The following is a 14,348-nucleotide window of genomic DNA, read 5'->3' as shown; positions in this document are numbered from 1 at the left end:
TAGTCAAACTAGTCTCGATTTACTAAATAAACACCACCCAAGTGGGCACAAAGCTGCTCCTATTCTGAGAGCAACCAGCGGTTCCCAAAGTATTCTTCATTCTCATTTCTATTCCACAGATATTCTTTAGGCTCTTTCAAACACAGATACACGTTTATGGTGTGCTGCAGGTATTCAGTGACACAGGCCTCCTTAAGGTAGTGAATTTAATAGCGTGAATATTTTGTGGCCAAACTTCTCACAGCAGCCAAGCCAAGACAAATCCTGACAGTTAAACCATCCTGGGTTCTTTCCTGCCTTTGACATTTCATCCTTACAAAAAAAAAGCTTCTGTTTTGAATTGTTCTGAAGTAATTTTGGAATTATTTCTGTAGAGTAAGGGTTTTGTTTTACTAATTCAGAGAAAGAAATTGAAGTTAACAGCATAAGAACCTTTCTGTAAAAGTTTTCGTTTTATAGTTGGTATGACTCATTGTAACACTTGAATTCAGGGAGGTCAGAGGAGAAGAAAGGACAAGATTTTCTGCTTTTTTTGTTTTTCGTCAATTTGGTATCTGGTACATTTAATCGACTGTAGAGCACAGGGGAAATGGGCATGATTCACTGCTCCCATTACCATAATCTGCCCTACTTAAAAAAGAAAAGGTCAAAAACTGAGGAGAGGTTGGAAGCGAACAAAGGGCTGATGAATTATGGGGAAGAGCGCGTGCAAGTCATGCTGACTGGGACTGCAAGGGAACCCACAACGTACACACATGTCTCTCCTTGAATCGGGGCCGCACTCCCCTCATCGTTCACTGATCAACACACATTATGCATCCACCTTGTTTTTAGGATCCTCTTTGAAGCTGGTAACACAAGGATTTTCATCAACACTATGCCCTCGTAGCACCTGTACTCTGCAGTAATGGCCCCATAAGCTATGCAGGTTCATATGAATATGTATTTACATTTATTAGTGCTACAGTCAGTCAATACTGACATTCCTAAAATAATTTTTACCAGGACTCATAGAGTTTAGGACACGAGAATTATGGAACCTTATGCTGATGGTATCTGGCAGACATACAGCTTTTAAATTACTTGGAATATTTTTGTTTTTATAGTTGTGGCTCCACTTCTTTCTCCTGAATTTCCTTTCAAAGATTTCGCAGAATTTTCTTTTAAGTTTCCCTGCCTTCTGTTGTTGCTCACAGATTTTATTAGTCTCAAAAAACCCACAATCAATACATAAGAATGTAGTCTTTTCATCAAACTGTCTTTAATCTGATCTATCTGGAAAGCAGTTACCACCACACCATCCCCCTCATCTTTCTCCTAATCATTCCTAATAATTATTTCCATTTTTAACCAGCAAACGGAGTTTATTTGCACCCAGAAGACCACCCGTGTACAGGGGAAAAAAAAAAATTCTACAGAGCTCCTGCCCATGTTGTGTTGTGCCAGTATTGTGTTTCAAAGGCCACTTACTTGGGAGTAAACAGGCATGGGTTGTTATTTCTCCCTGCTCCCACCGCACAAACCTTTTCATCTGTTTACTGTATAAAATGCTGTGCGTAGGAATGCAAGGGTAACTGGAGGAAAACCCTGTGGCTCCATGGCAGGCAGGTCTTCCACCCCTTGTGACAGAGAACTACCAGTATCTTGCTTCTATGCTGTAGACTTCTCTGACAGCTCACTACCTCTGCAGGCAACCAGCGCAAAGCAAGGGAGAAGACCAAGCTGTTATCGGATGCCAGGTCTGCTCCCAGAGGAAGGTACGCAGATACTAAGAAACAGGGTAACAATCTTTGCATTTCCGCAAACTGGCAAGACACAGGGACTATTTCACAGAATTGAGTTTGGGATAAGAGAATAGACCAATGGAGAACATGATCATGAGGGGCCCCCACATCAACTGATTCCAAATTGCCAAGCCTGGGCTAAATGTATGAGACCTGATTACAAGCAAAACAACAGAAAGCCAAAGTATTTTGGAGAACCACAGCAGCCTGGGATTGCACGAGCAGTCTGTCACCTTCAGTTTGGCTGCAGATGGATCCAGTCACAGAATAACCACTGTTCCTAAACTGTAGATACTGACCGCAGAGGAGCTTATGCTTATAAAGCCCTCACAAGTTCAGGAGAGGTCATTGCCTTCATTGCCTTCAACCTATTAAACTGGTTTTATCTCAACCCTCAAGTTTTTTTACTTTTGTTCTTCCAATTCTCTCCCCCATCCCACCGAGGGGGAGTGAGCGAGCGGCTGCGTGGTGCTTAGTTGCCGGCTGGGGCTAAACGACGACAGTCCTTTTTGGCGCCCAACGTGGGGCACGAAGGGTTTGAGATAATGACAGATTTGATTGGAATGTGCCAGATAGAATTTATAGCTGTTATTGCTCTTTAGCTATTAATCAGCAGGCTTCTGTGCTTGCCATAGGCTTGCTTGCCTTACTGTACCTTAGAGTCTAGGGCTGCTCATTAGTGGCTGCTTTTTGCTTTCACTGCTTGCCGTGCTGCTGTACTGCTGATCACCTTACTCTGCTGTGCCTGGGAACATTTTGATAACACCAATGGCCATGCGCCTGGGCTGGCAGATGGCCTGGGCATTGCTGCTGTTTCTGTGCTGCTGTACTGGACAGGCTGGAACTCCAGTGTGAACTCAAGTCGAAGGGACTGTGACCTGTGGATGAATCCACGTGGGAGCGGGACACCCCAAAGCGTCTGTGCCCATGGATTAGCCCATGCCAGAGCAGGTATATCTTGAAACGTCTGTGGCCATGGTTATGTCTGTGCCACAGCAGGTATAGCTCTGAAGGGACTGTGGTCCAAGGATAAGTCCACGCTGGATAAGGTGCGCCTCGAAGCATCTGTGGCTGTGGATGAAGTCCATGCTGCAGCAGGTACACCTCGAAGCATCTGTGGCTGTGGACGAAGTCCATGCTGCAGCAGGTACACCTTGAAGCATCAGTGGCTGTGCATGAGGCCATGTTGGAGCAAGTTTACTTCTGAAGGTACTACATTCTGTGGATAAGTCCAAGCTGGAGCAGGGGCAAGGGGAGGACTTCATTGCAATGTTAAACCTGATGGTCTCGTCCAAAGGGACCAGGGGTGGAGATTGTAATGGAAATACCTTTAAATTGTTGTATCCCAGGATTTGAGTTGCATGTTGTGGGAATTACTATAGCAGGAACCCCTTGTTGCTAGCGAGGCTAGGAGCAAGGGGAGGAGTTCGTTGCAATGTTAAACCCTATATCCTGGTCCAAAAGGACCAGGGGTGGACATTGTAATAGATATACCTTTAAATTGTTGTAACCCATGATTTGAGTTGCATGTTATAGGAATTACTACAGCCAGAACCACCTGAACCAATGGAGGACAAGCCTTACAAGAAGCAGTGCAAGTGCAGCAGTGACCTGACCTGAGCTGGCTTTGGTCCCCAATAACTCCAAGCAACACACCACCTCTCCTGTCCTGAGTAACAACCATAAGAGATGGAGCCCAAAGTCATGGACTAAATGAACTCAGTGGACATTTTGTGGACATTTGTGGACATTTAACAAATATTTTGTAGGGGTGGTCCGTAGACTAAGGGAATGATATGTGTGTATTATATCAAAGGATGGGAAGGGTGATGGTGGGTAATGAGAATGTATTGGATAGTGTAAGACCTGAGCATGACGTAAATGGTATGGAATAAGGGGTGGATACTGTCCTGGTTTCAGCTGAGACAGAGTTAATTTTCTTCGTAGTGGCTGGTATGGGGCTATGTTTTGGATTTGTGCTGAAGACAGTGTTGATAATACAGAGATGGTTTAGTTGTTGCTGTACTAGTCAAGGACTTTTCAGCTTCCCGTGCTGTGCCAGGTGCAGAAGAAGCTGGGAGGGGACACGGCCAGGATAGTTGATCCAAACTGACCAAAGGGCTATTCCATACCACATGACGTCATGCTCAGTATATAAAGCTGGGGAAGAAGAAGGAAGGGGGGACATTTGGAGTGATGGCATTTGTCTTCCCAAGTAACCGTTACGCGTGATGGAGCCCTGCTTTCCTGGAGATGGCTGAACACCTGCCTGACCATGGGAAGTAGTGAATTAATTCCTTGCTTTGCTTTGCTTGCATGCGCGGCTTTTGCTTTACCTATTAAACTGGTTTATCTCAACCCTCAAGTTTTCTTACTTTTGTTCTTCCGATTCTCTCCCCCATCCCACTGAGGGGGAGTGAGCGAGCGGCTGCATGGTGCTTAGTTGCCGGCTGGGGCTAAACCACGACAAATGAGAAGAAAAGTTTTGGATAAACTTAAAACAAAGCAACGGACTATTAAAAACCAGAGTTTTCCATCAGACTTGCAGCACACTGAGAGAAGCTATCAATCTTTGTTCAACAAGCACTTTACATCATGCAACAGTGATCCAATCTAAGCCAGATCCAACTTGTGGTGGGGGGAAGGAAAGACAGAGGGCTTATAAAATGTATGAGGATGTACTATGTCCCCATTCAGTTTTATAGGGCTGGCTGCTGGAATTGGAGAGATTTGTCTTGGCACAGAGAGGTAAGCAAAAACCAGATAGGTACTAAGCATATGAATTTCTGTGAATGGGTTACCGGAGCCCACCTCTGAGATTCAACAGAAAACTAGTGAACTGGACTTAAGTTTTAATGGCTGGCAGAGAAGGGAGGGAGAACGTGCAAAGGCAATGTGACTTTAAGGTGGAAACATGGGACTAAAGCATAAGACACTGCAGAAGAGGGGAAAAAAATAAATACTGCATGCCCTGAACCACAGAGGTAATTAACATTGCAACAAGGGCACGTGTCCAAGGCTTGCTTTTCTTTCCACTCCAAACACTGCACTTTTCAGTTGTGCACAGGTAGTTCTTTTAGTCAACACCTTAAGTTAACACCTCCTAAATGTTTTGTATTTTGGTGCACAATTCAACCATACTTCAGAAGGTGTTGTTACTTATGCTAAATTAATCCGTGGCCCCATGGTGAACTTTAAATTAGACACTGCAGAACATCTTTACTGAATTTCAATCAATTTCTTGCAACTGGAACACCTAACCGAAAACAAAAGGTCAAAATTGTTTTAGGAAGTACATGAACTTCTACAATTCCTCTAATTTCAGGAAAGGTACAACATCACATTTAGGTAGCTATATTGAGGCATAACAGAAATAAGGTCACCATTGCAATGCTGCTTTCAATATTTCTATATACTGTGTTTGTGCAAGCACTACCTTTATCAGGAATTGACGGAGCAAAGCTGTCTGGGGTTCTAAGGATTTTCAATAATTGTATCTCAAGGTATTTGAGATGTAGTAGCTCTAGGACAATACTTATTTGAACAAGCTGCCCATTAAACTGCAGAATGTCTGATGGCTGCCTAGCTCATGAGAGGATAAGTCTCTAATGAAAGGTTAATGTTCTCCAGCTGAAGAAGGCTCAATGTATAACTGATGCACTCAACTAAGCCACCAGTCTTGAGGTAAATTGCATGATTTATCCTTAAAAACATGCGAGACTAGGCCCAGAACTAAAGGAGTACCTCACAGGTACTTCAAATAGGTCAGAAATATGAGTACACCCTACACATGACCATCTGCTGATAGGGCAAATTATAATCAGTGCTCAAAATTAAGCTGGGAGCATTCATCTGTGTCACTACGAAAGGATCCCTAAGGCTAAGTGATTTCAGTTAATGTAATTAACCATCAGGGTTTACAGCATTCCTAGAATACATACAACTGGAAAGATCATTCACTTTTGGTAGACAATTAACCTAATTTGTCTAATTAAGTTGCAGAATAATCTTTCCCCTCCCAAAGACGTGCTGCTAGGGAAGGTAAAAGCCCTATCACTACCCTTGCTTGAGCCTCTTACAGAATACTGTCATCGCACCGTTTTGGACAGAACAAAACATTTTCTATTCAAAGTAACTTGATATCTTTTACAAGAAGGCAAACTGTGGATGTGTAAAATAAGAGGATACTTCTTTAAGGCTGACAAAATTAAAAGCTGTTGAGGACCCAAGCTTTTTGGTTGTAGATTCTTCTAGGTCATTATTTTTGCACATTGCCTGTCCTATATGTGAGAATTATGGCTTGATCTCCAGACTCCCAGGGAGTAACACATGCCAGGAATGCATATTTTTAAAACTGGGAATGTTTTCAAGGTATTTTGGCTCATGTGAATAAAATGTTAAGGTATCAGCGAGCCAACAGGGAAAGCTGTCACCTTACCAAAATCTGAAACGCTTTGCTAGCTGTTCCCCCAGAACATAGGGACGCTAAAAGAAAAATATTAATATGAAATCTGGAGAGTGAAACAAGTTCTCCAATGTCAGGGACTGCACTCCATCTCACCTTTGCAGCACAAAGTAATCAAATACAGAAATGCCACAAGGACTCCAGTGAGTCTATAGGGCCTGCTCTCATAAATTGCATGACACTTACTGAATTCCCCTCATAATACAAAGAACCTCTTCATCCCAGCTAGGAATTGAATCTGTTGTTCCACGGATGTTAGGCATACCAAAAAATTCAGTATAGAGATTACTACACTAGGATACTGGCAAACATTTTTCTATTGCAGTTGAAACTGGATGGAACAGACGCAAATTCAGATCTACTTCTCCCACAAACACACATGTAATGGTATTTCAGAAATCAAAGTCATGAGGAACACTGGAAATGGGAACCCACTCAAATCTGCTTTCAGCTTTGAAGTATTATGTCAACTAAACAACCATATTTACTACCAGTTCATACACTTGCTTTCTACCCTGACTACAGGGATAATTCGTGGCAAGTGATATCTGTCATCCAGTTCTGGCTTTTTAAGTAGAAGTTGTCACCTGTAAATTCAGCTAATTCAGCTATTTATGTTTAGCCTGTTTCCTAAGGAAATTAAGTCTGTGTGTTCACGCCATTCCTTCCAATCTGTCAGTAATACAGAAAAAACAGCGTGGTTTTGGAAGTGGAATCAAATAAATTTTTTATGATGAAATCAGGCAGGTCACGTATACAAGACCTACTCAGCCCAGAGTCAGTAAGATTACCATCTATTACCATTCCAGAGAATATTTACCACAGTGGCAACTGCACAGGTGGGTGCCTCTCAGAGGCAACAGTATGATTAGAGTAGCATTTGGCATTGCATTAAACGTTAAGTAACATAATTACTTTAAGAGAGAGAGAACATTATGGTCAAAAGCGTAAAAACGGCAGAACCAAGATCGCAGCTTTACAATTAAGCAACTGTAAAAGCAAAGATATTTTAGCAAGTCAACACTGATTTCATTAAAGCATTTTAAGAAACATGGAAAGAACAGAGGAAGGAGACTCTCCATTCCAACCATTTCTCATTCAAAGACAGAAACTTTCCATGTTGTCCAAGACTAGTTTTAGATAAGACAAAGGTACATAACGTATCATCTGCTTGCAAAGCTAATGCTACCACTGTGGTGCAAGCTTGAGAGGCCAATGTTGATGTCTTAGAAAATGCTTTCAGATCTCTAATGCTAACAGTGACAAATTTAAGAGTCTGTACTTACACAGCATATAAAAGATTAACCTTCAAGTCGGCTCTCAAGTACAACTTCAAAAACTGCAGGCTACAAACTAACAGGTCCAGCTTGCCTTTAATCCAACATTCAATGTTCCAATTTGAATCTAAACAAAAGAAAGGGATTAAGCATTTCTGAATTATATTAAAACCAAAAAAAACAACTGAAGAGCCAGGAGAAAATTCACTCACAAAGAGAGGACAAGTAACAGATATTCATGAAGGTGAGGCTGGACCCCAAGTGTGCAAATGTTTATGAGTAATCCTTGCTGAATTGGGCACCACCAGTATATGCCCTTGAACACTTAAAAGGCTAACAACCTATGTGATACTGCTGCATTCTAATTATTAGAGAAGGCATATATTTTACCTGGCTTTACGGACAAGGCCACAAGGGGAAGAAAGAAATTAAGCTGCTGCTGCTGGTTGAAGGTTTTGCTACTGCTAACTGGCACAGCCTCTATGTGGCTGTACTGCATACACTTTGTGCACACATATGCAGCTGTACTGCATACACAACAGCAACAAATTTAGTGTGGCTGTCTTTAACAGAGATTTATTTGTTCCATGGGACAGTTCCTGTAAAATGAAATTTTACTCTACTGAAGTCAATGAGATTCCTGCCGCTGATAGCAGCAGGCCAACTGGCCAGTATGCTGCTCAGAGACTGTGGTTTACAGAAGAAAAACAGTCTAGGAAAAGATCATTCAGTCTAATCCATGTACGGATATTTACCAAGGCATCACAATCCAGGCAGAAAAGATGGCACTTTCTCTCCATCTCCCCTGCCTCCTGAAGAAGTTTAAAGCCCACATCCACAAAAATATTTAAAATATTTCTCATAGCGTCTAAACACCTTTGAAGATCTGGGCTTACATCCTCATATGCAGTGCTACATATTTCATTCAGCATTCCCCCAGAAAGACAGCCAACTATTTTTTTTCCCCTTTGAATCTGTGCTACACAATTTCCTTCATCTTCCACTACAGAATTCTGTGAGGAAGGATTTTACCACACTATGTTGTCTACACTGGATAAAAATTAATACCCATTAATACAACCCAGCCCCCTGTCTCCCAAACAAAAAAAAACAAACAACCTTTTTTTTTGAAGAAGAAGAAATAACTTCTTATGCCCTTGAATGGAAAACCTACCTATTTCCTGAGAAGCAGAGAGAATTATTTCTGAAGGAATAAACTTCCTTGCTTGCATGCTTGCTCTGTACAAAGAACAATCAATGCTGTTATCACTCCAAAGGCAACACAGAAAACTTTCTTCATTCATTAGCAAGGAAGGCTTGGTTTCGGATGCTCTCCTCAAACCAGACCAGCTGTCTACAACTCCAGCAGAGAAAGGACTCCAAAATGTCTCGTTCAGCAGCACACAAGGTAATGTAAAGTTCCTGGGAGGAATCTGATGGACCGTACAGTGGGCAACTGCCATTTGAAGAAGGTCTGCAAACATACAGGCAAAGATATTGGACATAAAAGAAAAAGTTCATTTTACTCGACAATGAAAAGGGAGTGGACGATGTTGTACAGAAACATATTCATTACATAAAAATCAGACTATTTCCAGGGGCTGTTCTCCTCCAAGTTGGAGACAAAATTACTAATACCACCCCCTCTGAACTGCTGTCACATCTGACAGATGCCAGCCTTCTCCCCCAAAGTCACTACACCTCACGTTTTGGTTCCTCAACCTCTTGAAATAGGCCAAGACCAAGACTGTAGGGGAAGCATCTCTTTGCGTTAAATTGGCTTATATAAATTCAAAATATAGTGAATCCTAAACCTAAGTTCACACACTATACAGCTGTGAGTCTCATCTCCCCCTGCAGTGCTGGGACACTCACAGCTCTTATAACATGGCTCCTTTACTGTAGAAAAAATAATCCCTTTGTAAATACAACACAGTCACATTGTAACTGTTAAATACCAAAGAACAGTATTACAAGAATACCTGGCTGTATGTAACTACGCAACCCCAGGGCATTCTCTGGGAAATGAGATGTAGGAAAAGAATAATCTTTTCCATCAGACTTAGGTTCTTCAAAATAAAATTGCTCTGACCACATTCGTAGCTCTTGTTGGTAAGCCATAGCTTGAACTACGCTAACAATGATTTTGAGAATGATAAGCATGTCGGTTTTGGAAATAGCTTACTGTAAAACACTGCATGAATTTCAAAGATTAAAGCTCTAGTTACAGAAAGGCATGTGGGTCATTTGTGCACTTTGCATTTAGCTTTTCGCTCAGTAAGGGCATAAATATTTTAAGCAGTTCATTAGATAGAAATTAATTCATGCTCTATGCCTTGCAGTAGTCAAAATAAGGAAAACAGAATTTCTCTAGCACTGTTTGATTAATAGCACATAAGCATAAGCTAAATAATATAAAAACACAAAATGAAAGCTTTTAAAAAAAGTAATGCATGCTACCTTAAAAGCAGACACTGTTACTATGCAGTGTGTTAGTGTGTTTCATTTTCTCTTTACACAGATTCTGTACTGCCAGGCTCCTGAAGGGTTCTGCTCTTTCCTCCTCTCTCATTTAACAGAATTTGTGCCTCTGTAAATATTAGCTTCATTAGACCTCCTGGCTCCATGTAGAGGATTCAGTTGACCGAACAGACTATTAGCCCATAATACACGATTAAAAAAGGACAAATGAGTAAGTGACATGACTGCCTATGAAGCAGGACAGATAACTAACATACTACCCAATTCACAGAGTCAATTGCAGGGTGGGAAGAGATTCCTGCCAGTCATCTATTTGTCTAAAAAACAGACTCCCCCCTCGCATATCACACCAGACAATCTCACAGGATTAATTAAATCCTGTAAAGTCAAAATGTGTGCAGCTACTTACCACTCCTGCAGAAGTGTTAAAAAAATGATAATGCGTTACAATATGGAACATTTAGCATAGGATTGCTCTAGCTTTTAAGTGCTCATTAATAAACTGCAGCATGCATTAAGAATGTTTTCCTGCTACAGGTGTAACAGCTTGCCCGTGACACAGAGACACAGGAGGCCATCACTTACAGTCCTGTCCCTCAAACAGGGGCTTATTTCATGTCTGGCTTAACAAGGCTACAAAGATGCCAGCCACGGCTGTTCCTTTATTTGGAAACAGACCAAGATGGCCACTCGATAGATACACTGACTTCAGTCATTACAGGCCATCAGACAGTGACAAACAGCTCTGAAGCCTAATGAAAACTCCCTGAGGCATCCAGGTTTTCTAATTAAAAGGCACACAGTATGTTTAGATTACGTAAGGTATTTAAAAGAAGAATTTGTCAACAATGCAATATTTGATACCAAGTGGATAAAGGTACGTATATAGAAAGATACAGAAAGATGTCTATGTAGGTATATAGAGAAGATCTAGAAATCTAGTGATTTCTTCATCTTTTTGTGAAGATGACACAAATTTTGAAACTAACTTCATTGGATTACAGAATCTGCTTTCTCCCTAAGCATCATCACCAAAAGTCTTTAAATAGTACTTTTTTTAATCAAAAAAAGAAAGGCAAATGGCAGCTGTCCCTGAACAGCATACACCAATATTGTTACAGACACTTCCCAATTAGAAAACCAGTTTATTATATTCAATATTTACAGTTAATTGAGCACCCTTTAACAGCACTGTGCACATGAAGGCAGGAATGTCAGCTACGTAAAAAACAGAGCTCAAACTCAAAGTGACACCCTGGCTACACTGAACTAAACAGAAACTTTACAGTTCTGATGGAACCGGGATTTTCCCTTCCGCTTTTGGACCTATTAGGGTAACAAAACTAATTGCCCATGAATTTCTATCTTACCAAATTTTGACTGGGGCATTTATTTGAATGAGTCTTGACTCACCACATACTTTCTACTGATGTTTCCTGATCTTAAAAGTCAGTTGCACTGTTTTATGGGATAAGACACATAGGCACAACCCTGAGAGTGTCAACATTTCAATTCCACACAATGATAACATCAGGTCCTTTGTATATTCTAGTTGCATGTTGTGGTAAGATACTAATCCAGTAGCATGACTTGAACCACTGTAAAACAGAAATGGTGATTACTCTTCATTCTACATAATTTCTAAGACACGTATTTTTTTAGTAACTTACCCAATAGCACAAACATGGTCAGAATGATTTGCCAACACATCTTGTTTTGCAGAGCTGATCTGAAAAACATACAGAAAATTAACTGAGAGCTGATAATTATCAGTCTATTCTTTCATTAGGGTTTCATTTCAGTGCACTTCAGTTAATTTGATACTCATACCCCTGTAAGCAGAAAGGAAGAATAAAATCAGAATGTCATTTGAGAAAAAAAAACATTGCTTAGAATATCAACTAAATATCAATACAGCTCTTCTTTCATCGTTAGAACTACATAGTACCTCATTTCTCCAGGCTTTTGCTGATCATTGTTCACCTTCTGGGTTTGGTCATCTGAAAAGCACTACAAATCCAAACATCAAAATGCCCAAGAGACACTCAATTTTCAAAGTGCAGCATACACAAAAGCACTCGGGCACCCATTTCAACGGTGAAGACTTTGCTACACTTTACAGCAATATTTCAGTACTGTTCTTTCATTTGAGGTACTTTGTTCTTTTTGATTTTCATCCTACAGTCGCATAAATTCTGTTAAAACCCAAACATAAGCATTTTTATATTTTAAAAAAAGCTCAACAGAGGATATCAGAGGAAAACATACAAAGTTTGTTTTCTGGATGATTAGTAAAATTTACTGGATGATCAGTAAAATTTACATATCAAGTCAGACAGAGAATGCTGGGGCAAGAAATAAGATTTGGGGAGTCCCTCCAAAGCATTCTCATTCCTTAAATATTTCTGAGAACAATTTCCATGAGAACATCTATGTTCCCAAAAGAACTGGTGCCAGTGCTGTGTAATCTACTGGCCTTTCAGGTTGCGGGTGCATGTACTGTACTATATACATATATACACATACACACTCTATGATACACACAGAGTACTGCGGTGGGAAAGTCTCCGTACCGGCTACACAGCTCTTGGCTCTGCAGCCTGGAAGGAAAGCATACGTGGACACAGGAAACCAGAAGGAAAGAACCAGAGTAATTCTTTCTTGGTTTTCGCCACTCCTGTCAGTGCACAGTGCAAGTCCATCCCTGTTGTCTCACCCAGGGCAGCGCCTCAACAAGCCAGCGCAGAGCGGAGGGTCAGCCCCGCAGAGGAACCAGTGGCTGCTAATAAAACCGAAGAATTTGGGTACAATAAGGAAAGCCACCTTCTACTCAGAGCTATCCCTCCTCTCCCGTTTGTCCTCACCAGAGTCTTTGATATGATCATCCAGTGACCCTGACACTGCTTTAATCCTTGACCATGGCTTAAAGCAGAGGTGATTCAATAGGCATGGCTGTCTACCTGAAGCAGCAGACAGCTAGCCAGTGAAGTTACAATATTTCAGTATTCTTGTCTCCCTGCAAGCTCTCCCACAAGGAAAGCCCTTGCAAATTTAGCTGGGGCTGGAGCCAGAGCCAAGCCATTTCTTCAGCACAGACCATCTTCATTTTGGTCTGCAAGATGAGTCAGTCCCATCCACTTTTCTCCCCATTCACCCAGGTTATAATCAGAGTACATTTTAAGCTACATTTTGAGCAATTAAAGAGGAAAGCTCAAAATTTCAAAGGCAATGCTTCACAACCCGTACTTCAGAGGAAAATGTGCCTCTAAGCACAGCTGTTAGGAGGCCAGCCTTACCTGTACCTCTTCCATTAGTCTATTTCCTAGTAGGTGAGCCAAGAAGGCCAGAGGAATTATCTAGCTACAACCTTCTATTAAGTCTGTCATTTCACAATGATACAGGCTGGGATTATTTCCAAAAGCCTATGATTGAAGTTATCTAGTTTTTTTCCAAGTTTCTGACTGAAAGAAAAAAAACCCACCCTTTAAAATAATTTACTTGACATAAGTGTACACTATTCATACTATTAAACGTATGGTTTAATGAAAAACAGTCCATGTTCCTCTCTCACAGGTGCAACAAAAATTTGCTGTTCATAGCTCAACCACTTCTCAGTAGGAAACTGGCAGAGATCGCTTCCATATGTTGTACAAGAAAATCAGACATATATTTCAAAGGCTTATAAAGTTATCCATGTGTCATGGATGTTACTGCAAATGCTTTAAAGCTCTCACTTTCAAAACAAGTAAAAAATGTCCACCATTGAGAGCTCTAAATAATCCATAAAGTTATGGTCCATCACTTGCTCTCCCATCACAGGCACTGCAGGAAGTAAAAGCTGTCACTCAGATATCTTAGCCCTATTGCTCCTAGATGTTTGAAGGAAAGAACCACTATTTTCGTAACTACACGTATTTCGTTGTACTATTACAAAGTAGAATGTGAAACACCATCTCTCATTTGTTCCTGGAAGTAAGAAGACAAAGAGTTAATCGTGTTAGCAGCAGCTGCTGTGTTAGTTTCACCCATGCAATACCTACCACAGACTGAAAAGAAAGCAACCACAAATCCCCAGAACCACATACACCTCAAAGAAGGGAAGTTATAATTATGTAGCCTACGGAAGATAAAGGCATTTTCACTTCCTGCTGCCATATAAATGTCCACATAGAACAATCAAAGAGATTCTGGTATCAGCACTAATTTAACCACAATGAACAATATTTGGACCGGAAAGCAAACATACAGTTCAGAGCAGCTCAAGACATCTTCTTTTCCTATTCCTATTGCATCGATCTAGGCTGATTTTTACAAAGGTGTTATTTTTCAATCCTGGTGCCA

At 40.9% G+C, this 14,348-nt stretch overlaps 1 protein-coding gene across 7 annotated transcripts in view; it reads right to left on the bottom strand.

Annotated features, from left to right (window-relative positions):
• The window catches only part of LEPR (leptin receptor), a 47,726-nt gene that overhangs the window by 30,386 nt on the left and 2,992 nt on the right, over window positions 1-14,348 (bottom strand). For 3 of the 7 annotated variants that reach the window (XM_075508926.1, XM_075508932.1, XM_075508933.1), the window contains exons 2-4: window positions 11,678-11,736; window positions 8,701-9,000; window positions 7,536-7,653 (exon numbers count right to left, since the gene is read on the bottom strand). In XM_075508926.1, the coding sequence (XP_075365041.1) occupies window positions 7,536-7,653; window positions 8,701-9,000; window positions 11,678-11,736 (477 nt within the window). Of the gene's footprint in view, window positions 1-7,535; window positions 7,654-8,700; window positions 9,001-9,986; window positions 10,180-11,420; window positions 11,606-11,677; window positions 11,737-14,348 lie in introns of those variants that run through there. The other 4 variants (XM_075508927.1, XM_075508928.1, XM_075508930.1 and 1 more) reach the window with 4 other exon arrangements.

Source organism: Mycteria americana, chromosome 7 (assembly GCF_035582795.1).
Source record: "Mycteria americana isolate JAX WOST 10 ecotype Jacksonville Zoo and Gardens chromosome 7, USCA_MyAme_1.0, whole genome shotgun sequence".
NCBI lineage: Eukaryota > Metazoa > Chordata > Aves > Ciconiiformes > Ciconiidae > Mycteria > Mycteria americana.
This window is presented reverse-complemented; position numbering and strand designations above follow the sequence as displayed.